The 26,805-nt window shown below is 38.3% G+C and overlaps 1 protein-coding gene across 2 annotated transcripts in view; it reads right to left on the bottom strand.

The window, feature by feature from the left end:
- Positions 1 to 21,424: 21,424 nt before the first annotated feature.
- Positions 21,425 to 26,805, bottom strand: part of stim2b (stromal interaction molecule 2b) — a 63,150-nt gene continuing 57,769 nt past the window's right edge. For both annotated transcript variants that reach the window (XM_017472263.3, XM_017472264.3), the window contains one exon: positions 21,425 to 26,798. In XM_017472263.3, coding sequence (XP_017327752.1) covers positions 26,270 to 26,798 — 529 coding nt within the window. In that variant the 3' untranslated portion in view covers positions 21,425 to 26,269. The remainder of the gene's footprint in view (positions 26,799 to 26,805) is intronic.

Here is a 26,805-nt window from a genome sequence, read left to right as displayed (position 1 = left end):
TTCTATTTCTGTCAGTTTTTGCACAGCTAATATAAGAATATTGCTAATATTGCTCATATCATACATTCATTTACTGTTTGCCCTTATTAGGAACCTTATTCGGTTGTTGAAGTGCATTATTACTGCATAATACATTGACCCTCAATGTTTTGGCATAAAAACAAGGTAATAAAGTCACATCTTATATATTTAAAATATTTTTTCAAACTTAGCACCTACAAATTTTGTCAGTAAATTTTCCTGTTAAAAGCCAAAACAGCATAGGTACAGATTAATCTGTTCTAAATAATTCAAATGTAAACAACTCAATAAAGCCTTTAAATTGGAATCTTTATGTCACTGAATGGTGCTTCACCTTTACCTCACATCTCTGAAGAAAGCTATAAAACAGCATGGGACAGAGTGATCTCCGTTCACGCTCCATGCGCACGTATGCATTCAGATCTGCAAATGACTGGAACAGCCAGCAACTGAGGGAGCGAGTGAATGAGTGCATCACTGGCCCACCTTCTTCAAACCATGAAACACTTCTCATGCTCATGCATTTTTTACACATCTACAAAAAATTTCATTTAACAGTCTCAGCAATGAGCTTCCCTACTGACTACACAACTGCATTACCCCAACCCCCTAGTGCTAAAACTTGGCTTTAATACCACTCTGTGTGTGAGACAGAAACAACCTACCTTCATCAAATGCTGAGGCATATACCTTGTCTTTGATAACCATTTCTTTACAGATTGCCAAATTAAAAGGAAAGAAGGCAAAAGAAGACTCCTTTTCACAATTACAGCAACCTTGGCTCTATCTGTAAAATTCATGATAAACCTATTAAAATGGTCCAATGTCTAAAAAAAATTTAGCTAAACTAAAACAAACCAAATGAGTCAGCCACATGTCCAAGAATTTACACACACAAAGTTCAAGTTACAGGATATTGGAAAACAAATGAGAATTTATGCCGTGCACACATCAAATATGCCTCGGGCCACTGAGCAGGGAAAAACATCGGCCTGTCATTTCTTCATTTCTGCATTTCACACTGTCGCTCTGTCAGCATGTTCCCTGTGAGCTCCAGGTCTTTATCGTCCACTCTTCCCCTTTTTCTCCCCCACATGTCCTTCAATCCATTTTCTCTCACTATCCTCCCTTTCAGCATTATTGTTAAACTATAGCTATAATTCTGCTCTTCTACACTAAGTGCTAAAGTTTTTTTAGAATGAGGAGCACTTGTAGTAAACACACACACACACACACACACACACACACACACACACATTAAAGCAGCTTTTTTTTTTTTTTTTTTACTTTGTCCAAGTTGTCTAAATTATGGTTATTTGTGATACTCGTTGGTTTCCTGTCTGCATGTGAAAGCCTCTCTCTGTTACAAGCTAATGGTCAACTGGCTAAAACGCTCATTAATCTCAATATCATAACCTCCCTCGTGACTGATAGTTAGTGTTTCCAGACCTCTGAGAAAATGGCTTCGAAAATTGCAATGATATGGCAACAAATCATATTTTGACACAGCAGAAAAAGGTAAGTTCAAATCTACCAGGCCCACTGTAGCTATACGTCATACTTGCATAGCTAGATATCTGGTTGGGACAAAACCGGATAAATATTGGAGTTTCAGAAGTATCCCATTCCTGGGGTGTGAAATAAAGAGATGGAGAGGAAAGAGATTAAATGAGTATGGGTTGTCTGTGTGTGCTCTGACTATTGAGTATGGAAACTGCCACAGGCACTTTCTGTCTCTAATGAAGCATGTCTTCTGTGCATGGGATGTTTAGTGGCATACAAGAAAACTGGAGGCACAAAATGTCTGCATGTTTTTTGTTGTTGTTATTGTTTTTTGGTTGTTTTGGGGGGGGGGGTGTTGGGGGGGGGGGTTCTGGGGGTTGATATACGAATTCATTCTGTGGTTCCTTAGCACATTGGCATGAGCTGGTTGTTACTTGAACATATATCAGAACAGCAATGAATTAAACTAGACAGTTTAGAGAAACTTTTTTTCACATGAAAAAGCTTATCTACTCATTTGACAGGTTCATAACACCAAATATCATCGGCATAGTGGATATAAAAAAATTATAATAAATAACAGTAAGATTTGCCAATGTAAATGTGAACAGTGTAGAACTATAGCTATTAAACAGAGTGTGTGTAGCCATGGTTCAGTATTTACATGGTGCATGAACACTTATGGAGTGTATCAGACACAGCCAGTGTTATCATGCAGTTATCCATTCTGCCATATTCAGCAGGAAAAAAATGCTAAGCACACATACAAACACAAACACTATTCTGCCATTTTTATTGGAAATAACAGCCCTGCCAGTAGTGTTTTTCATTTTTCTCCTCTTTGTCCATTTCTGCATCCTTTTCCCTTCTTTGACTGATTGTTTTAATTTAAAAACACACTTATCTATTTATTTTTCTTTTCCACAGACTTCCTATCGGTCAGGCCCAGGTCAGCCCAATCTAATTTTGCCGTAAAATAGAAAAATGCAAGAAGATACTTCTTCTTTTTCTCTCCGTTCCTTTGTTCCAGCTCTCTTTTGGTGCCTCCATTATTTTGACCTCCAGATTTTAAAATAAGGTGAGGAAAAAGGGTAAGAAAAAAAAGCATTTAAAATTTATGCAGCCTGGGTGGTGTGAAATGAATTGTAAGAAGTGCCAAACATGAATGTGCGACGTGAAAAGGACACGATGGGTAGCAGCAAATTTGAACTGCAGATGAGCTCTGCAGATGGGCAAATTATGGTAAAATTATTACTCACAAAATTGCATATTTCACAGAGGTACTTGCTGAGATGCATATGCAAACAGATATGTGAGACGCAAACTAGTGCACACACTCACAACTATCCTTTGATCCCGCATAAAGCCTTGAATTCTTTATAGAGATACCTTCAATTTCTTTTTTCCACGCTGAACTGGTACCACTTTACATGTCTTTATGCTTGCATTAGGTCAAAGCACAAACATTTGCCCCTATGACACACTTGTAGAGTTTTAGCTAGGTGATGTAGTAATAACAACACTACTTTTGCTCATATGTGACTGGCATTGCTAGAGCTTCTTTTAGGCTGGGATGGACATGGCTCCTTTGGAATCAGGTTTGGGATTAATATGTTACAAAGTAGTCTGCAGGCAGGAATCCACTAGTGTCTGTCTGTGCTGTCTCAAACAAGCTATCAGAGTTGCAGTAAAACCCTCACATCATTGTCATGTCCTCTATCATGTAGTGTCTGAGGATGAAAGATGGTCAGGGAATAACTGCTCCAACTAGTGAGATGGGTTGATTTTTTTTTTTTTTATTTTTTTTTGACATGCCTGGAATTTTTTTGACAGAAATCCTAAAGTGTGAGTGGTGTTAGACAGGCCCTTGTCAATAGCCAGTGGTCACTGAGAGGGCATTAGTCATAATCCAAAATCAAGCATTTCTTTCAGGTTAATACTCCCAGCACACCATCAACAGCTTGGGTACCAGATTAGGTAGTGTAATGTTCTTCCCTTTCAAACTTTTACTTAGACACTTTTATTGTGTTGGGCGCACGGTGGCTTAATGGTTAGCACATTCTCCTCACACCTGTCCAGGGTGTACCCCGCCTTGTGCCCAATTCTCCCTGGGATAGGCTCCAGGTTTCCCAGCAAACCTGAAAAGGAGTAAGCGGTAGAAGATAGATGGATGGATGGACATTTAATGTGTTTTGATGTCAATCCCAGAGCCAGCCAATTAACAAAAAAGTATCATATAAAGATGTCTTGGTATATTTCTGCCACATATTCAAAAACTGAACTGACCCAAAGAGGAGCCTTGAGGATGTAGTTCATTTTTCACCAACATGACAGTTAACAGGCACAACTGTACAACAGTAAAAAAAAAAAAAAAAAAAAAAAAGATAATAATAATAAATAAATAAAAATAAATGTAAAAAAAAAAAATCATCCTTTTTATGCAACTATTAAGTGAACATGAAAGAAGGGATAAAGATCCAAGAGTGATGTCCAAAAAAAAAAAAGGACAAACCGCAGTTCTCTGGAAAAAATAAAATGAGGTTTATTTAGATGTTTATTTCAATGCTTGCTATCTTCTAATAATCATCGTAGTAGACTTTTTTTTTATTATTTGTGTCTTGCTTTTATGTTGCATCATATTACATTTGACATCTATGGGGGAAAAACTTCAGTCCACATTTTTTTTTCACAGTTCACATTTTTCAGTCCAGATTTCTTTCAGGCTTAAAGGTATGTGCTTGTGTTTAATGGTGGTAGTCTACTGAAAAACCCCTTCTCAGACACTTCTACTCACGAAAAATCTGGCAACCTCGAGGATGTGAACTACATGCAGGTTATTTTAATGATCTGAATGGGGAGCGAATGTGAATGTGAATGTGAGGCGAACCCTCCAGGGTTGGGGGTTCGATTCCCACCGTGGCCCTGTGTGTGCAGAGTTTGTATGTTCTCCCCGTGCTGCGGGGGTTTCCTCCGGGTACTCCAGTTTCCTCCCCCAGTCCAAAGACATGCATGGTAGGCTGATTGGCATGTTTAAAGTGTCCGTAGTGAATGGGTGTGTGAATGTGTATGTGATTGTGCCCAGCGATGGATTGGCACCCTGTCCAGAGTGTACCCCGCCTTGTGCCCGATGCTCCCTGGGATAGGCTCAAGGTTCCCCATGACCCTGAAAAGGATAAGGGGTATAGAGGATGGATGGATGGATGGATGATCACAACTTAAGTAGCCAACTCTGAATATGGCCCATGGCAGGTGAAAAAGTAAGCAGCGTTCATCAGTAAAAAGTCTTAAAAAGAAATGTTAGGGTTTGTACTGTTGGTAAATAAGCAATGCATTGATAATTTGCTTAGATGGTACTACGTGAATGTGTTTGTACTCTACTCTTTCCCACTTTGGCTATAGATTATTAGTGTGTGTGTGTGTGTGTGTGTGTGTGTGTGTGTGTGTGTGTGTGTGTGTGTGTGTGTGTGTGTGTGTGTGTGTGTGTGTGTGTGTGTGTATGTGTGTGGAAATATTGCTACCATGAGCTAAGTCTACTACTAAGTCTTCACATAGGCAATTCTTTTGCTGCTTGACTGAGACCTGAATTGGGGAGCCTAGAAATAAATGACTTTCATTCCGTGAATATCTTTTTGTACGTCAACTCGCACCCACAATATCAATGTTACTTCTACACTGAGCACTGCATATGAAATAAAATTAAAAAGAGATTCAAATAAAATCCGGAGCACAGATACAATAAAGGAAACACCAAACAATGTATACATACATCAGTTATAACGAGCTGCTATGTCTTTTTTCTTCTTGTTGATATTAGTTAGATAACAGATCCTCCATTCAATTGAACAGTTGGAAACAGGTGATGTGGGTGGAAGTCTTTCGGAAAGAAAATCTATTTGCATGTGATAAAAAATAACAGAGTATGTCTCATCATACCGCATTGCCTCCTTCTACTGCTCTGAGATTGAAGTTTTGCGCTGATTACAGCAGGTTCCACATAGCGCTGCTTGCAGTGGTTTCCAAATGGCAGCCCTATCATAAATCTTACCATTGGGAAACTAATGATGTGCAGTTTTGGTTGAAACTGAGTCGGGGGATGGTTTTATTTCAGCCCTGTGCTGTTTTTTGGCAGTTGTTTCAGTTATTCACATACAGGCCTGTCAGTGAGATTCAGATTTCAGCCCTTCTTCCCAACCAAGGCTGCTTTTCCTTGTTTGAAATATGCTGTCATAATTTTGGACACTGTCTCTCTTGACACTTTTTTCTGGTTCTTTGACTGGCAAGCCTACAATTTGCCATCCAACTTTCTCTTCTTTCACAGTTTGTCTCAAATTCAAAACTCAGTATTTAAAATGCCTTTAATCAGAGAAATATCGCACTGGTATTAAAATGAAAAGAAATGTGTAAATTATCCTTTATGTCATTGCTTTATATCAAATGCAGTTTAAACTAGTATGCAAAATTGGAAACTCCCCCAATCCGGATTAAATCAGTGCTGCCTGTTTGCATTGTGAAACTATAATGTAAATTTTGGTCAATTAGAAATGAATTGGTAGACAAGGTTAAATTACTTTTAGATACATTTAATATTCTTTAAGATACATTCAAATTCAATATTATTCCTCTTTTAGGTTAATCTTTTGATAAAGAACAGAACATTATCTTTGTCATTTGGGACTTCTTTTTTCACATTTTCAGGATGTGATTTGCTATGCTCTGCACAGAAATACTGATCTTCAATTCATTATTAACCGAATGTGCATTGTGTATATAATTTGCATGTCACTATTATGCACAGCATGGCTTCGGGTCTGGTCTAATCCCCATGTGAGACACAGATCTTTTTCTAAGATTTCTGAGAATGTGTTAATGAGTAGTTTTCATTGTGTTAATATAGAGTGACTTTCCCTGTGTAAATATTGCTTTTAAACATTGCTGACTTTATTTGCCCACACATATGGCCTACAGTCATGACAAGAGAAAGTGTAAATAATCACATTTTATGTGCAGGTGCACCTCAAAAAATTTGAATATTGTGGAAAGGTTGTTTTTTTTTTCATTTCATATATTCACTTTCATTTCATTTCAGTTCATTTCACTATCATATATTCTAGATTCATTACACATAAAGTGAAATATTTCAAGCCTTTTTTTGTTTGTTTTAATCTTGATGATTACAGCTTACAGCTCATGGAAATGAGATACTGGGAAAATCCAGTATCTCAAAAATATTAGAATAAAGAATTTATAATACACTTATTGTCAACCTGAGAAGAGCTCTAATCTCCCAGAGTCTGGAGGAAGAGTGGTGAGGCACAGAATCCAAGTTGCTTGAAGTCCAGTGTGAAGTTTCCACAGTCAGTGATGATTTGGGGTGCCATGTCCACTGTGTTTTCTCAAGTCAATGCAGCATCTACCAGGAGATTTTAGAGCACTTCATGCTTCCATCTGCTGACGAGCTTGATGGAGATGCTGATTTCCTTTTCCAGCAGGACTTGGCACCTGCCCACCATGCCAAAATTACTAGTAACTGGTTTCCTGACCGTGGTATTACTGTGCTTGATTAGCCAGCCGACTCACCTGACCTGAACCCCATAGAGAATCTATGAGAGCTACCAGACCCAACAATACAGACGAGCTGAAGGCCGAAGTCATCAAGATTAAAATAAAAATGGCTTGAAATATTTCACTTTGGTTAATTAATCTAATGTATATAAAAGTTCCAATTTTTGAATTAAATTACAGAAAAATTTAACTTTTCCATGATATTAAATTTTTTTGAGATGCACCTATATATATATATATATATATATATATATATATATATATATATATATATATATATATATATATATATATATATATATAGAGAGAGAGAGAGAGAGAGAGAGAGAGAGAGAGAGAGAGACAGAGAGAGAGAGAGATACAGTATATAAGAAGAATATCCAGTCTTCAATCTGTAAATTTAAACTCAAACCCAACTGGATTATGCAGCAAGACAATGATCCATAGAATATGAGTAAATCTTTTTTCACATGGGTGATAGGTGTTGGATAACTTTTTTTTGCTGTATTGTGTGTTTACTCAGGTTGCCTTTGTTTTTGTGCTGTATTTAATTTGACTATGAGATATACCCAAAAACAGAAGAAATCAGGATGGGGCAAATACTTTTTCACAGCACTGTATGTACACAGGGAAAGTTCATATTCAGAGATGGTTTACATGCATACTTTACAAGTTTAGCTTCTGGGTGTGCTATTCAGATTATGCAAATTACTTGTAGTCCATGCCTCTGCACATGCCATTTTTTTCTTGAATAGAAGTGTCAGAGGCTGTTTTAAAATATCATCTATATTGCTGCTTTTAAACATAGACACTTGCAATATATTGCTATTTTATTATGAATTTAACTAGGAAAAAATGATTCAGTGTGCTAATTATTTTTTTAACACTGAAAAAAGTGCCCAGGTTTGAAGGATATGCTGACCAAGCACAGCTCATTTTATAATTGTATCCATAAAAAAGTCAGTCCTCCCCCCCACAAAAAAAACTTATATTGTTTACAATATTATTTATAGCTATAACAGATATTAAGAATATCCAGCATATTAAGAACATCCATTAATAGCAATGAAAAATTATGGTGTGTCAACGTCGTCAAATTATTTTTTTAACACTGAAAAAAGTGCCCAGGTTTGAAGGATATGCTGACCAAGCACAGCTCATTTTATAATTGTATCCATAAAAAAGTCAGCCCCCCCAAAAAAAAATAAAACAACTTATATTGTTTACAATATTATTTATAGCTATAACAGATATTAAGAATATACAGCATATTAAGAACATCCATTAATAGCAATGAAAAATCATGGCGTGTCAAGGTCTTCAAATTAGCAGAAGAAATGCACGCAACATCACTGAGACATAATCTGTGCATGTTGTGCCGATGTTGGCCTGATGTGTGTGTTTGCCATGTGGCATTAACTCAGTTAATCCTCACTCAGTGTTGCCCTCAAACATTAAACATCCTGGGATAATAGCAAGACATATTTCTCAAAAACACCATTACATATGTGGTCATCTCCATGGCCTAATGGGAAGGCTGTGTACATACTACATGGTGGATGTTTTGGTGTGCTTTATTTGTTTATTTGTATATGGCGGATTACATAGTGTACTGCTATGTGTGTCTTGTAATGAATAGTTGAATGAATCTCTGTCATTTAAGTAACCCACCGTTACTGCACTAGTACAATAAGGCAATTAAGTCTTTAAACTTCTTGGCAAAACCTTTGCACTGTGATGTACAATTGCAATCACAATTATTCAACCCCCATTACAAATCAGCCTTATTGTCAAAATGTACAGACTTTAGGCTGTTTGCAATGAACAAATCAAACAAAAGCAATTGAAATAGTTCAACACAATGAATGCTTCAAGTGGTTTCCCTAAATTCAACTGAAAGTTGTGAGAGGGTTAATTTCACAGGTTTATCTTTCTCTCTCTTTCTCTCTGGTGATGACTCTCACTACTAATTTCCACAGGTACAATCTTGTGCCTAGTTTTTTTTTTTTTTTTCTAGGACTTAGCACAAGTGGAACACTTACACATACACTATATGGCCAGAATTATGTGGACACCTGACCATCACACTCATGCTGTATATACTTGTTGAACATCCGGTAACAAAACCATGGCCATTAGTATGGAGAAGGTCTCCTTTACATTTATGGGAAGTCTTTCCACAAGATTTTGGACCATGGCTGTAGGATTTGTGTTCCTTCAGCTTGTGGCATTAGCATTAGAGCATTAGTGAGGTTGGGTACTGATGTTGGGTGAGGAGGCCCGCTGCACAGTGGACATTCCAGTTCATTCCAGTGCTTTGTGGCAAGAGGTTGGGGAGGAAGACTTTTGGCCAAATAGTGACCATATAGTGACAGTGCTTTAGAACTTTATGTAATGCAGTGACAGCGCTTTAGTCCTTTATGTAATGTAGTGTCAGGGCTTTAGCCCTTTATGTAATGTAGTGTCAGGGCTTTAGCCCTTTATGTAATGTAGTGTCAGGGTTTAGTCCTTTATGTAATGTAGTGTCAGGGCTTTAGTCCTTTATATAATGTAGTGTCAGGGCTTTAGCCCTTTATTGAGTGTAGTGTCAGGGTTTAGTCCTTTATGTAATGTAGTGTCAGTGCTTTAGTCCTTTATGTAATATAGTGTCAGCGCTTTAGTCCTTTATGTAATGTAGTGTCAGGGCTTAGTCCTTTATGTAATGTAGTGTCAGGGTTTAGTCCTTTATGTAATGTAGTGTCAGGGTTTAGTCCTTTATGTAATGTAGTGTCAGCGCTTTAGTCCTTTATGTAATATAGTGTCAGCGCTTTAGTCCTTTATGTAATGTAGTGTCAGGGCTTTAGTCCTTTATGTAATGTAGTGTCAGGGCTTTAGCCCTTTATGTAATGTAGTGTCAGGGATTTAGTCCTTTATGTAATGTAGTGTCAGGGCTTTAGTCCTTTATATAATGTAGTGTCAGGGCTTTAGCCCTTTATGTAATGTAGTGTCAGGGTTTAGTCCTTTATGTAATGTAGTGTCAGCGCTTTAGTCCTTTATGTAATGTAGTGTCAGCGCTTTAGTCCTTTATGTAATGTAGTGTCAGGGTTTAGTCCTTTATATAATGTAGTGTCAGGGCTTTAGCCCTTTATGTAATGTAGTGTCAGGGTTTAGTCCTTTATGTAATGTAGTGTCAGGGCTTTAGACCTTTATGTAATGTAGTGTCAGCGCTTTAGTCCTTTATGTAATGTAGTGTCAGGGCTTTAGTCCTTTATGTAATGTAGTGTCAGTGCTTTAGTCCTTTATGTAATGTAGTGTCCGCGCTTTAGTCCTTTATGTAATGTAGTGTCAGGGCTTTAGACCTTTATGTAATGTAGTGTCAGCGCTTTAGTCCTTTATGTAATGTAGTGTCCGCGCTTTAGTCCTTTATGTAATGTAGTGTCAGTGCTTTAGTCCTTTATGTAATGTGGTGTCCTATGTTCTATGTCGTTTAGTCCTATGTCATGCAGTGCATTAGTATCATTTTAACCTCATCAGTATCATTTTAATTTACCATAATGTATTTAACGTTTTAACTAAATGCCCTCATTATAATAGGTCAGCATGTACTGTTTTTCTTTTTTCATAAACAGCAAGAGCCAAAACTATAATACACAGGTTAACTGAATTACCTTACTAAGATACTACACTAGGGTGTGCGTGCGTGCGTGCGTGCGTCTGTGTGTGCTTCAAATGCTGCTTGATAATAATATTGATCCTCTGCCTTCTTATTTCACACTCAAAAATGTTTTATCCTATATCAGTGAGGGTTTCTTGACAGATGCCTTATCACCTTTTGAAAGTTTAGACACTACAAAGGATTTCTTTCAAAAACCTACCTCACTGCGTTTTTTTAGCAAGCTCTTGAGAAAGCTTTTTTCTGTCAGTTTTGTTGTATGACTGGACTGAATGCACTGAAATAATCAGAACAGTAAAAGACACAGTAGAAATGAGTGAGTGAAGTGAGAAATTATTTATTCTGTAGTCTCTGTATTTTTGAAATTGCATACAAAGACTGCTTCCTTTAAATTAAAGTATTATTTGAAATTAGTTCTCTTGCATTTATATTGACAGTTGGGGAAGTTATTAGGGAATTTTGAATAATTTCTTTATTTGTTCATTCTTTCCATTTTTTTTTATTTTTTTTTTTACCCCCTGCTCCCTCATTTTTTGTCAGTGTTTTTTATGGAACAAGTGTGCCATCTACTGAGAAACAAGATGTTACAAGTCAGTATGCATTCAATCCACTCTGACATCTGCGCCCCACCTACACCCCCCACCCTCATCCCACACACACACACACACACACACACACACACACACACACACACACACACACACACACACACACACACACACACACACACACACACACACACACAGAGAGAGAGATATGTGTTGATAATGAGGTGCCTGCACAGGATGAGGACTCTGATCTCACAAGGTACATCAGCTACACTAACTTCAAAGTCAAGACAAAAGCAGTGACACTATGCAGACACACATATAGTGGAATTGAGGGCCCATGGTGGTATGACTTGAGTGGCAGACTACAGCGTAGGTCACGCAATAGATCTCTGAACTAAGCTGCAGAAAAACACCCACAACCATTTATTTAATCCCAAAAAAGGACTTCCTTCCGACCACATTAACATTCACTAACCAAAAGAAATGTGATATACAACTCTCTCCCTCAATACTAATCCCCTTCCACAGGCCTATGGTAAGGGCTCCTCAATCCCCAGAGTCTGTTACAGTGGGCAGAAAGTGGAGTCAGGGCCTGGAGAATGGGGAAAGGAGGGATGGAAATTGATTCTTTTAATAAGGATGGGGAAGTTAAAGGATCACCACATGTATTATTCATACACACACACATCCGCTGAGCTCGCAAAAAATCCAGTAGAAACTCCGGTTGTTTGACAGGCCTAGCTCTTTGACACATGGAACTGCTTGAATTTCTCTCACAGAGGAGAAAGGCGATGAAGGAAAAAGGAAAGGTTCGTGGCAATAGAAAGAGAGAAACAAGAACATGAGAGACAGAAAGAGAGGAAGTGGGAGTGAGGCTGTGATACACAGGGTGCAGGAGGAATAATGAAGGAATAAAAAAAATAACAGATGCTGTCTGTATCTATATTGTTCATTTTTATGACTCACTTCCATTTTCTCCTCACTTTTTCCTAGGACATCGAACCCTTTCTCATATAATGTCGTTGGTATATCTTTATCCATCCATTTGACTACTGCCATTATAAAAATTTCTGGCACAAAACAAAATCATGACTTGTTATGGTTTGTCTCTTACAGTTACACTTGTACTGTGATTGCTGTGTCATATCTCTAGTAAACACAACTAAAACTGACTTTAGCAGGTGGGGGCGTAGTTTGATGTGGGTCTATATCATGAGGCAGGGCTTCGGGGATAATTCAGGGGCATAATGTCTGATGTGACACATCTGAGCTGTATTTCCTGGTATGTATTTATGTGTTTTTGTTCCTTTCTCCCTCTCGCTCTAGTATTTCAGATATAGAGCAGAGCTGTGTACATGCAGAGAAAGCTTCTATTTTGTTTCTTTTATTAATGTTTATTAAAGTTCAGTGCTTACCCTGGATCTGAGGTGTTTTTTTTAAGTGGGTTGCTCCCAGATTTGTTACATTGACTTTGATGGAAATATCATTGGAGCTCCAGAAATTGTAAAACATACTGTGTTAAATATTTTACAAAATGTATGGTTATGGTTAATGGCTACAGTATTTTTTTACTCTGTTAAATATTAAAGTTGTTTATGCTACACTAAATGTCCTTTTGTAAAATAATTTTTTGGATTTGAATCCTAGAGTATAGTAACATTGCATAATAAATAAACACAGCTACACACGGTATAGTTTTAGGAATAGTTTTTAACTGAGAAACACAGTGTACTTGATCAAGGTAACTTGAGGAAAAATCTACACTAGGGTTCCTTCTTTGATATTAAATATCAAACCAAAATCAAAGTATGTTTTTCAACCACATAACAGTGTGTGATAGTAATATCACAGTTAACATATTACAGTACTACAGTAAAACAGTAGTAATATCATGGGCAAGAGTACAACAAGCATTACTACACCAAAACTGTATCACAGTTAGATAGGTAATAAACATAGTTACCATATTTATAAACGTATTTAACATAAAACATCATAGTAAAACCATAGTAAACTAAAGTGAATTTTCATTAGCATAAGAGTCTTTAAAAAGAATTATGATACATGTTTATGCCCAGACTGACACGAACATTGCAAACAAATGTCAGACATCCAAGACAGCCGTCATCTCTGTATAGGTAGTAGTGTGAAAGTGTGTAAAATACATTCAGGGTCAGAGTTATGAAATGGAGTGGATAAATGAATGACTGTCTGAACCACTGCAAATTTTTGATTACTTTTACAGAGCTCTCCACGTTGCTAATAAGAAAATCCTAATAGGCAGTGAGAGAAAAAAAAATAAAAAATTTTACCACAAAAACCCTGGTGTATGTCAGTGAACGAGATTACTATTTTTTTTTGTTCAGATGTGTGCCAAGCGACAGTAAGAAAACAGAGCTAATTAATAATTAATAATAATCCGCTCCTCCATTTTTTTTACTATTCAATGCTACTGTCTACTTGGCTCACAAGCTCATAAATTCAAAGAATGCCTGTTTGTGCAAGGTGAAAGTCACTGCTATGAGGAGCAAATGTCCGTCTTTCACATTTCACAGCCTTTCCCATTCAGTGAATAAGCTTTTCTTCTAGCCGAACATGACTCACATTCAGTCTGGCCACTGCTTTATTTCAAAAAGCAGAAAAGCATAGTTTACAGGTGTGTCCCATATCACAATGGGACAAAAATAGTAAATGCTACAGCTAAACTTTTGATTTTGTTGGCAGCAGTGCTTTGTAATCATGTGAGTATTGACACAAGAAGGCTTTTTACAGTGAAAATGCTGGAGTTTTAAGTAGAATACATGTTATGTGTGCTGTCTGACAGCTTGATAACTTCAACAAAATAGACTTCAAGTGAAAATTATAAAGAATTTCCTGGTTACACTTTCTGACCATGTAGTACACAGTTATAGAAGGGACTTATTTATAATTGCACTATTGGTTTTCACCCGGATGACACAAAAAAAGAAGGTGCCCTCACCCCGCCACACACTTCCCGGACCAAGCACTTGGGAGAGCTGCCAAATGACATACAGACACACATAATTCAAATGCCAAGATCTCTGATTTATTAAAGAAAGCCAGAGTATATGTATTGTGCTCAACACACAACAGAGACAATGGGTTAACTATTGATTGACTAGGCGGGTAGGCATATTTGCATAAGACAGAAAGCATATCACTGTTAGAGAGGAACTCTCCATACATGGTATTCAGGAAGTCAATGGAATGCGAGCAAATGGTATTTGGGAAGACATGGTCAGAGGCTTTATCTGTCTGTACTTGGTTGAAACTGGTTTCGTGCAGTAGTGAAAGAGTTAACAAGGGTTCAGAGAGGAAAAAGTGTTAACAAAGGAACAGAGAGGGAAGAGTCTTCACAGTGAACTTATCAATAATGTGTTAAGAACAGAGACATACCTATTTCTCAAAATTGGTAAATGACAACAGACACAACCCATGAGATCTATTTTCAATTATTGATTTTGTTCAATAATAAGTCAAACAAATGATTATCTCACTGAGACCTCAACAGCAAAATGTAAGGACTTAAACACAAAAATGCAAATATAGAAACCTGGATTCTACATTTACTCAATGGTGAAACACTGTGGATAATTTTTTAAAAGATTAGCGAGTTAGAACTGTGAAGCTAAATTCATCTGCCTGTATTTTAGATCTTATTCCAACATCACTTTTTAAAGAGATATTTGACTGCCTTTGTGTATTAGACATTGTAAACTGTTCTCTAGAAATAGCCACTTGCCAAACACACTGAAAATAGCAGTTATGCGACCTTTACTGAAAAGAAAATACCTTTGTTACTCACTCTTTCTGCAAATGCAGAAAAATCTGTAATCTTCTATTTCTTCTCACAGTTAGTCTTCTCACAGCTAAACAAGTTCTTAAAATAATAATAACAATAATAATAATCATCATCATAATCATCATCATGAAAAATTCCAGTTTGGGTTCAGAGTGGATCAGAGCACTAAACAGCATTAGTGAAAGTAGTAAATGATCTCAGATTGAATGCTGAGACAGATGATACTTTGGGTTTTAATTCCTGTTGTTGAAACTATAGATTAAAGAACACTTTTTCAACAGCTTGAGAACTTGGTTGGTATTTCTGGGACTGTGTAACACTGCTTTTATACCTGTTTAACTGGAAGACTAAATGTTTATTATTAAGCATGATCTGTGTGGAGTATCACAGAGCTCTGTATTTGCCCACTTTTCTTTTCTTTGTATATGTAGCCATTGCATTATGGAGTCAATTTTCATTTATGCTGTAAATGTAATGCTGTCAGTGTTCAGTTATGCTGATTATACATATCACAGTTATACATATTTGTAGCACCAGATTATATAACTAACTGTCTGTCCAACCTTGTTGGTTGGATAAATAGCATTTTTTTAAACTAAATAAAGACCAGATAGAAATACACTATATGGCCAAAAGTATGTGGACACCTGCCCATCACACCTATATGTACTTTTTGAACATCCCATTCCAGATTCAGTCACCTTTTTTGCTATAATAACCTCCACTTTTCTGGGAAGGCATTCCACTAGATTTTAGAACATGGCTGAGGGAATTTTCATTAAGAGCGTTAGTCAGGTACCGATAGCAGATGAGGATGCCTGGGGTGCATTCTGCATTATAGTTCATCTCAAAGGTGTTCAGTAGGGTTTAGTTCACTCGAGTTCTGCCACTCCGACCATGGGAAATCATGTCTTCATGGAGATCACATTGTGCACAGGGGCATTGCCATGCTGAAACAGGTTTGGGTCCCTTAGTTCCAGTGAAGAGAAATTGTAATGCCACAGCATATAAAGGCATTCTATACAATTGTGTGCTTCCAACTTTGTGGCAACAGTTTAGGGAAGACCCTCGTATGAGTGTGATAGTCAGTTGTGCATTAACCTTTGGACATATAGTATAGTGTATGTGTCTTTTTGGTAGTGAAGCAACAAAAATTAAAAAGATACACTCTCTGAACACTTTATTAAGAACACTATACTCATACTGTAGGTTGGGCCTACTTTTGCTATCAAACAGCCTCAATTCTTTATGGAATTCCTTTGAGATTCTTGTCCATGTTGACATGAATGGATTCAGATCTGTGAAGGCCACTGAACTTCCACTCCCTGTGTGTTTTTTCTTAATTGCAACATTCTGAGTAAACTCTAAATATGTTTGTGTGTGAAAATCCCAGGAGATCAGCATTAAGTAATATGCAAACCAGCCTATCCGGCACTAACAATCATTCCTCTGTCAAAATCACTAAGGTCACATTTTTCCCCCCATTCTGATGGTTGATGTTAACATTACCTGAAGCTGCTGGCCCGTATCTGTGTGATTTTATACGCTGCACTGCTGCCACATGATTGACTGATTAGATAATTGTATGAATGAGTAGGTGTACAGGTGTTCCTAATTGTCACCTAAACTCAGCAAAAAAAGAATCGTCCCTTTTTCAGGAGACTGCATTTTAAATATAATTTTGTAAAATCCAAATAAACTATACAGATCTTTATTGGAAAGGGTTTAAACAATGGTTTTCATGCTTGTTCAATGAACCATAAACAATTATTGCACATGCACCTGTGGAACAGTCTTTAAGACACTAGCAGTTTACAGGTCGTAGGCAATTAAGGTCACAGTTACAATAACTAGGGATACTAAAAAGACATTTTTACTGCCTCTGAAAAACACCAGAAGAAAGATGTCTAGGGTTCCTGCTCACCTGCGTGAACATGCCTTAGGCCTGCTGCAAGGAGGCATGAGGACTGCAGATGTGGCCAAAGTAATAAACTGCAATGTCTGTAATGTAAGATGCCTAAGACAGTGCTACAGGGAGACAGGTCAGACAGCTGATCTTCTTTGCAGTGGAAAATTACATGTTACCATGTTCCCCCCAAGACATGATCAAGAACTTGCAAATGTCTTGTTGACAAATCTGGTGCAGTCCATGAGGATGAGATGCACTGTAGTATTAAACGCAGCTGGTGGCTACACCAGAAACTGACTGTTACTTTTGATATTGAGCCCCACCCCCCAAAAAAATTGTTCCTAAGTGCTCATTGCGTGTATATAACAGACCTGGCTCTACAGACAAGAACTGAACTTACAAATCTTGGTGTAATTCTGGACTCTTTTAAACTGCACATTAATTGTGTTACTAAAACTGCATTCTGTCATTTAAGGAATATAGCATGGATGAGACCCTATCTCTGGTTACAAGATGCCAAGAAATTGATCCTGTTATGTAAAGTCTGGAAAAAGGACTGGAGACTACGATTTCCATCAGCTACTGCACCTCACCTGACCATGTCACATGACTGTTTGCACCTGTTCTCAATTACACACTAATCACTGTGCACTATATAAGCCTCATTCTGTTTCAGCCTCACTGGGAAGTAATTGCTCAGTTTCTTTTGTGGGCTGTAATTATAAAGCCATTGTTATTGGGCTTGTGCCCTGGTTTTTGAGCATTGCCTCTGTTTCTCTGTTTGCTGATCACTTGACCCTGGACTGTTTATTCATGCTGCTTTTGCCTTACGATTTAAATTGACTGCCTTTCTAATAAACTGCCATTTTACCTGCATTTGCATCCAGCTCCAAGTCTGTGTTCTAACAGATTACTTTGTCTACACCAAGGATGCAGCAGGAGAGCAAATGGAACGTCAGGCCAAGATAACCATGGTGGCACTCAACTCCATCCTTTTTCCTCACTGGACTTTCCTGATGCCCCCTGAGCCATATGATGGGTTTTCTGTTAATCGGGAAGGTTATCTCCTACAGTGCCAATTCTATTTTGCAAGCTTGTTGGACCCCAAGCCTGACAAGAAGCAGTGGCTGGGGTTCATGTTATCCTGGCTCACTGGCCCAGCCTGCCAATGGGCAGAGCTCCTGATTATCATGAGATCTAGTGGCCTTAGCAGTGTAACCCAATTTGTTGGACTATTAATAAAAGTGTTTGGGAGTATTAAATACACCCCCAACTTTAAAATTTTTTGGGGAGGGCCAGCCTGTCGGACAAACCTATCTTGCCGTTCACCAGCTAATACGAGAAGGCAGACAGGATGGTTTGCACAGCCCAACTCCAGACAAAGGCCGACAGGGCAGCCTCCTCATCTCCAGAGCTTCAGCCTGAGACCTACGAAGTGGTCTCCCCTGCAGAGCTCCAGCCAGAAGTCAACGTGGTGACCTCATCTCCAGATCTCCAGCCTGAGACCCACAAAGTGGTCTGCCCTGGAGAGCTCCAGACAGAGGTCAACGAGGCAACCTCTCACACCAAGTTCCTGTCTGAGGCTGACAAGACGGCCTCCCAAGCCATGCAAAAGATCTTTCCCCACCGTCCTTCCCCTAACGCAGATCTCGCTCAGCCTGCTGATTCAACGGAGAATGTCGCTAAGCCTCTCTGCTTGACTGAGGACGGCTCTCAGCTGAGAGCTCTGCTTTGCCTCCCTGTCCCGCCTCGGATGTCACTATGCCAGGCTTCTCTTTGGACGTCACTCTGCCTTCCTGCTCGGCTGAAGATGTTACTCTGCCATCCTGCTCCATTGAGGACATCGTTCTGCCTCTATGTTCCGCTGAAGACATCACTCTGTTTCTCTGCTTTGCATCACATGTCGCTCTCCCTTCTTGCTCCACAGAGGACATCACTCCCGTCTCATGCTTCGCGGAGAGCATCTCTCCCCACCTCTGGCCTCACTGAGAACTTCGCTCTTCCCTCTGAACTTGCAGAGAGCGTTGCACCCCCTCTAGCTCCATGGTCAATGTTGCACCCCCCCTGGGTCCACCTTGAGTTTCATTCCCACTGCTGTCTGCGCAGTAGCCATTGCTCTGCTTTGCCTTCCTGCTACACCTCGGATGTCACTACGCCAGGCTTCTCTTTGGACGTCACTCTGCCTTCCTGCTCAGCTGAGGATGTTGCTCTGCCTTCCTGCTCAGCTGAAGATGTTGCTCTGCCATCCTGCTCCATTGAGGACATCGTTTTGCCTCTATGTTCCACTGAAGACATCACTCTGTTTCTCTGCTTTGCGTCTCATGTTGCTCCCCCTTCTTGCTCCACAGAGGACATCACTCCCCTCTCATGCTTTGTGGAGAGCATCTCTCCCCACCTCTGGCCTCACTGAGAACTTCGCTCCTCCCTCTGAACTTGCGGAGAGCGTTGCACCCCCGGAGGGCGTCCCGCCTTTGTACCCCAGAGAGCACATCAAGTGTCCTATTTCTGGCCCTACGAGGGATGACACTCATTTGAACTTGGAAATCCTTAGGGACATCTGGTCTGGGTGTCCAGGACCTCCTCTTAAACTTATGTGCTTCAGGAGCCATGCGTTAAAGAGTGGTGGGGGTGTTTGTTTTGTAAATACCGGAAAAGTGACTAGAGACTACAATTCCCATCAGCCACTGCACCTCACCTGACCATGTCACATGACTGTCTGCACCTGTTCTCAGTTACACGCTCATCACTTTGCACTATATAAGCCTCATTCTGTTTCAGCTTCACTGGGAAGTAATTGCACAGTTTCCTTTGTGTTCTGTCATTTCCAAGCCATTGTTGTTCTTGCGTCCATGTTTTTGATTACCGTTTTGCCTCTCTTATTCTGTTGGCTGAACACTCAACCCTGGATTGTTTATTCATGCTGCTTTTGCCTTACGATTTGGAGTTGTCTTTCTAATAAACTGCCATTTTACCTGCACTTGTGCCCAGCTCTGTGTCTGTGTTCTAACAGATCCATGCTTTTTGTTTTCTTTATTGACTACTGTAATACATTGCTAACAGGACTACAGCAAACACAACAACAACAGGTGCAAAATGCAGAAATTAGAATATTTACACAAACTAGAAAGCAAGATCATGTCATACCAGTTTTATCATCACTCCACTGGCTGCCTGTTTCCTTTAGAATTGACTGTAAAATTTTATTACCAGTTTTTAAATCTGTTAATGGTGCAGCACCTTCATGCATCTCTGACTGCCTGATAATCTGTTTCACATCATGCCTTAAGATCTAGTGCTAGCCTTCTCCATATTCCATGGATAAAAGAGTGGTGAAGCAGCCTTTTGTTTTAAATGCACCAAAGATCTAGAACACATTACCATTAAATATGTGAGCATTCATCGTGTGTGTTCATTCAGTGCATATGTTCTCACTCTCAAATGCTGAGCCACTGGAAAGAAACTAAAATTGTGTGACACAGAAAATAGAAACCTTCACTTTCCAACCTCTCACCTTTTCTGCTTCTGAACGCTCATGTAAAGGGTTCATGCAACAGCTGAGCTGCATGCATCTTCCTGAGAGTGCATCAAAACGTGTGTTTATGAAATGTGGCGGTAAGAAGGAAAAATGCACTCATTATTCTTGTCAGCTGTGCAGTCTGTCAGGAGGTAGTCACCAGTTATTAACCTTAGAGCACTTCAGCAGAACCTCACTCTCTCTTACGGTTTCTACTTTCTGCATTTGCCTCTCAATTTTTCTTCCTCTTTGTAACACAGTGTGCTCATCATCAGTGCTTCTGAATGTCATTCCAGTGGAACCACTGTATTTACTCCAAAACTCCTGATTCAACTAATAGTACATTTGGTTATTCATAGATGAGCTGAATCATTTAACACAAAATGTTTATCTTGGAAATATCACCAAACCATAATCATTTGAAATTAATGGTTATCAGTAATGCGCCAAGAAATCAGTTGCAAACTTTTACTTACATCTACTTACATGCAAAGTGTTCAGATTGTGTAAGACCACACTTAGTGTTAAATTACAGCAGAACATCACTGCCATCTACTGCTGAAGGTGGTACCGCTTTTAACAAATGCTTTTCTTTTGACTTTCCAAAAGGCATGGTTTATCACATGCTTCATGCTATATGCTTTATGCCACATTTGGCTTCTATTAATAATCATATGTATATTTTTAGTCAAAAACTCATGACTTTTTCCTACAAAAGATCATGTATATATTCCTAATTTTTAGTGATCACATTAAAGAGGGATTTTACAAAATCTCTAGCTACTTCCTGTCTCTAAAACTTATATTTCAACTAAAACAAAAGAATAAACCGGGTACCCACGATTAAAAAAAAAGAAAGAAAGAAAGAAATAGGAAGCAGTGAAAGGAAAATAGTCCAAAATCTTAGCTCTTTATTGATGAGAGTTAAACCACATTTTTAGTAAATCTTTGTACAGTATACAAATATTCACACAGCAAATTTGTGGGAAATGACATTTCTATCATTATCATTAATCAATATATGTGGGCACTGAAATTGGGAGTTCAATCTAATATCGCTCAACCAAAAATATTTGGTACAGAAATATCAGAATTCCAGTTAATCATTCAATGGCCAAAGCTACTGCATAATGCTAAGAAACTACAAACCTGTGGCTTCACATGAATTTTTAATGTGAAATTTCATTTAAATAACACTTAGGTCTTCTGTAAACATTGCTTTATTATTTAATTTGGGTAATATTTCAGCTCCTTGTAGAAGAGGAAAATTAAAGTCCATTACTTGTTCTGTTTATTTCAGTAAGAGCCATTATCCAATTAGCCTAAAGACTGCTGCTGGGTGTGCATCATTTCCACACATATTTAATCCTGTGCTCTATCCCAAATGGGGAACCAATATAAGTGCACTCTTACAGTATGCTTAAAGGGGTCTTGTTTGCCACTTTATAGGACTATGAAATCTCTGTGCATGGGAAATAATATAGAATTACTTTCTTCTCCACTGTGTTAACAAAATAATAATAAGACTGTGATAAATGGCAGTAGTATGTGTCCTAATTGCTAAAAGCCAGCCAAAGCCCTAGTCATGGTCTGTGTAATGGCTGCCACAGATCTAAAACAGCACGCTACATTTTACTACTAATTGCAACGCACTGTTTTGACACAGCCTAATGGTTAGTATGAGAGTATGCATTTTTGAACATATCTGAAATCATTTCATTTTATGTTACTCCATTTTAGTATGACTGTCTTTAACATTGATATTTTTACAGTACAGATTTCCGATGTTTTATGAAAAGCTGATTGGGCAGATCATGCCCTTGTTAATACGATGTGAAACTGAATTCCAGGCTGTTTATATTAGTGTGCAATTGTGTTACAATTGTCTGTAATTGCATTTTTAATATCAGGGTCAGTTCTGTCCTGTCCTATAGGATGCAAGTTGTAAACATTTGGGAACCACTGGACTTTCCGGAACTCAATTAGGCATTGTACCAGAGAAGGAGGACCAAGTTTTTTAAGAACTATAATGAATATAAGTAAGATAGGAAATTGCATTCCGCATGTCCTTAACAATATCCAGAATATGCAGACAAAACAGCGGTGAAAGACTATCTTGGTGGCATACCGATGCAATATCAATGATCCTCATTCATATCTTTAGTTCCCACCTTAATATTACAAACTCAGTGTTTCGGAAGGCAACTCCACTGGAAAATCTCCATAGGGTTGCTGCTGCAATGGTGATGCAATGGAGCACCAATCCTGGCCCTCTAGTATCTCTGCAGTGCACAATTTAGTGTTTTCCCTGCTCTCAACACACCTGATTCATCTTATAATCTAACAAACTGAATAAAAGTCCTATAAAAAGCACTCAAAGTCTAAATGGGTGCATTAGAGCTCTGAAAAAATTCAAATGTGAAGTGGCTTCATACTGCAGGAACAAGATGGAGAAACACCACTCTAAAGCTTTGACCTAACAGAGAAATGAAGTGGACTTACTCTGGATTTCCCTCTCTTCCTGTGTAAATGTGTAGATTGTTTTAGACAATGATAGTAGTGTTAGGATGTGTGTATGTAGGGGCTGAAGCATAAGACAGTAGCTGAATGAACACGTTTTCATTCAAAAATTTATAAGAATTGTGCAGACTTGTGAGGATATTGTTGGATTTTATACGAACGATGTAAGAAAAGGTACAACCACAAATCTTGTCCTTCACTGTAATCTTAAACATTCATAACTTGTCATACAAGGTAGCTTATACAAATTTTTATTCTTCTGAAATCATGAGAAATAATTCACTATGATCATACCTACTTAGCCCTGGTTTCCTCTTTTACATAAAACAGTTTAACTAATGTAGGAGCATACATACCATAGACATTTCCCATATTGATGCCCATTGTCTGGTGCACTTTTATGTTAAATTCTGTTATGTTATGTTAAACATATTTAACATGTTTTAGATTTTCAACAGGATTGTACAGCGTCCTTGATTAAGTGATGGCTTCAGGATGACTCAGACTCTCATACATGAGAAACTTTATAAATAACAATCAAATAAAAGCCTCTGATAAGGTTTGTCAAAATAACATACATTTAGTGCCAGGCTGTGTATTACAGTGCGTGAGGATGAGGATTGTGATCACAGTGATGGTTAGGCCCTTGAAACAGAGCATTCAGTCCACGGAATAGGTGTTATTAATGGGTTGTTAAAATTTGCATATGCATATATAAAATACAGTCCTTCCACACATTACAAATGCATGTTCGGCATTTTTTTAATCTATCTGAACATTCTAAATATCATTGCCATGGGAAAAAATAAAGAATGCACTGAAGAATAAATAAGCTAAGAAGCGTCCTAAGTGCATCAAATCATTTTGGCTCCATCAATGTATTACTTTTTTTTTTAGCACATCTCTTCTAAGTATCTAAACTTACTGTTACTCTGCAAAAAAGCAGCCCTTTCCAAATCAGGAAAGCAGTAGTGCAACAACCTTTAGCAGGATTTTTGGTAGCACTTTATCGGCAACAGTCATTATGCCTTGATAACATAGTCAATTTTACAACACATACATTTTGTTGTACGAGTCATAAGATTTGGTGTAAATCAAAGAGGCCTTCATTTTTACTTAAATATTACTTATATATCCTACGCTCATCATGCTCATGACTGTATTATTCAGGCATTATGACTGTATGTCTGCTTGACACTAAGTGCTACCTCTGTCTTACCCTTTTTTTTCTTTTTTCTTTTTTTTCTTTACCTTAAAGGTAATTAGTCAAGTACAGGGGCTCTGAGGCATCAGTAAACAGGAAATGACATAGAGCTGAAAGCCCACATTCAACCCTACATCTTCACAATTATGGGCTCTTTTTGGTTTTTCATCCAGAACACTAGAGCCAAACTGATCACTACTATGATCAAAAAAACCAAAAGAAAAAAAAAACTCAGTAATGTTTCATCATGTTTATCATTATTAGTCCACCAACGAAGGAAACAGTTGACAATTGTTGAGGTGGATAGGCAAAAGGCACCAGGATTTATGACAATGCCACATACATTGCCCTCCTGAACTTTTCTATATTTGGTAATGCTACAACCTGGTATTCAAATGGACTCAATTAGGATAATATATCATGGATCTACACAAAATACCCCATAATATTTTACTGGGGGCAAAAATCAATTCAAAACTATGTACAAACAAATAATTTAAAAGTTGCATAAGTATTCACCTTGTTGATAAGGAAAATAAGGTCTGGTGAAACCAAATGCCTTTAGAAGTCACCTAATTACTTTAATGGAGTTCAGCTGTGTACAATTAAATTATCATATGATATCAATTTAAATACACCTGTTCCTGGAAAGCCACAGATTCAGTAAAGTACATCATAAGAAACAGCATCATAAAGACCAAGGAATATCAACACAAGTCCAGAAAATGTTCTGGAAAAGTATTAGTTAGGGTAAATAAAAATGATCGCAAACTCAAAGGTTATCCACCAAATGTCAGCAACTGGTTAAGGAGGGCAATAGTCAAAGAATCAACCAAGAGGCCAAGGGTAACTCTGATAGAGTTGGAGAGCTCAACAGCTCAGATAGGGGAAGCTGTCACAACCATATCCCCGAAATCTACAAAAAAAGGGCTTTATGTAAGAGTAGTGAGCCATATGACATCCTGTTTGAAGTTTGCCAAAAGGCATGTGGAGACTAAACGTTTCTCTGTGCTGATGAGACCAAAATTTTTAGTCTTGTCACAAAGTGCTATTTTTAGTGGAAATCTAACACTGAGAACTCCATCCACAGAGTGAAGCATGGTGGTGGTAGCATCATGTTGAGCGTTTCCTTTGGCCTCTTGGTTGCTTCTCTGTCGGTAGCCGTGCCTACCTAGCCACTGGACAGCATCCTCTAGGCAAAGTTGCAGTTGTGACATATCCTTACATTTTTTAATAATGTACTTAATGATGCTGTTTGGGATGTTCAAAGTTTAGGATATTTTCATTTTAATCCGTACATAATTTTGCAAACTATATAGATTTTTTTCCCCAAACTACAGTATTATGGACTATTTTGTGTACATTCATGACATATAATCCCAATTATGTCTATATCAGTTCCAAGTGGTAACACTAGAAAATATGGAAAAGTTCAAGGCAGGCAAATATTTATGCCATGCCCTGTATATTATATACAGCATTTTTATACATCATTAGCATTTTGAAAGTTGACTAAATTTGTAAAGTAGGACTTTTATTGGTTTATTACTTACACAGACAAGCTTTTCAAATGTAGGTAACGGTAGAGATGACATATTTCGATAAAGTATGCTATTCTTTGAATAACTTGGATTTTTATTACATCTCATGTTAGTTCATTTTTGTTTGGTGCTTTATGATGATCCAACTCTCACAGTCAAGCATAAAACCACAACATAGAAAGAAGTGCACAGTTCTTTAGTCATTTTGAAATGACCAAAATGACCACTGATTTTTTTTTGACCATTTTGGATGGTTGAATGACAACATGCCAGTCCGAGCGGACAATAAAAGCTTCCAATCCAGGATAGCACCTAGACGGAGCTACATTCTGTTTTAATAAAAATAAAATATAAAAAAGAAAGAAAAATAGAACTAAACATTTTGGCATCTGGTTGACAGTCCATTACATTTTTTATTTGTTTTAAGGCTTTTTTTTTGTGTCTTCGTCTAATTTTCTTCTACTTTCCTTCATTGCTTTTTGCTCTTCTTGAATAAGCTCTTGATTTTTGAGCGCTTTTTCTCTGGGTTGTCGCAGGAGTCTGGGGGACTGGAGGAAGACGGGAGCTGTTTGGCTTCTTTGCTTGTCTTTCCATCCATGTCCAGAGAGCTTAGGGAAGTGTAACGTCCCTCTGGGGGCGTCCCACCAGCAGGCAACTGGCCCAAACTGTATGACTTCTCCAGCATGCCGTTATAAGCTGCCACCTTACTGGCAGGGTGAAAGGTCAAACTCTGGGATTCTGGGATAGTAGAAGAACGGGTGAGGTCAGGAGAGCCCTTGCAGATTGAGGTGGGGTCTATGGAAGATGAAGCTGGAGGTGGTGATGAGATGGTGGCTTCCAAGGCAGTGGCTTGAGCTTCCTGAGCCAACAAGAGAAGCTCATCTCGGGAGATCTTCCGCTGCGGAGTATCTGCTCCTTGAGTGCAGGAGCTGGACAACTGCTTCCTTCCCACAGAAGAACTTAGAGAGTCCGAATCTGAACATGTGTCCTGAGAGTCTCTGTAGG

The sequence above is a fragment of the Ictalurus punctatus genome, chromosome 7 (assembly GCF_001660625.3).
Source record: "Ictalurus punctatus breed USDA103 chromosome 7, Coco_2.0, whole genome shotgun sequence".
Taxonomy (NCBI): domain Eukaryota; kingdom Metazoa; phylum Chordata; class Actinopteri; order Siluriformes; family Ictaluridae; genus Ictalurus; species Ictalurus punctatus.
Note: the sequence above shows the minus strand (reverse complement) of the source record. Positions and strands in the feature narration are given on the sequence as shown.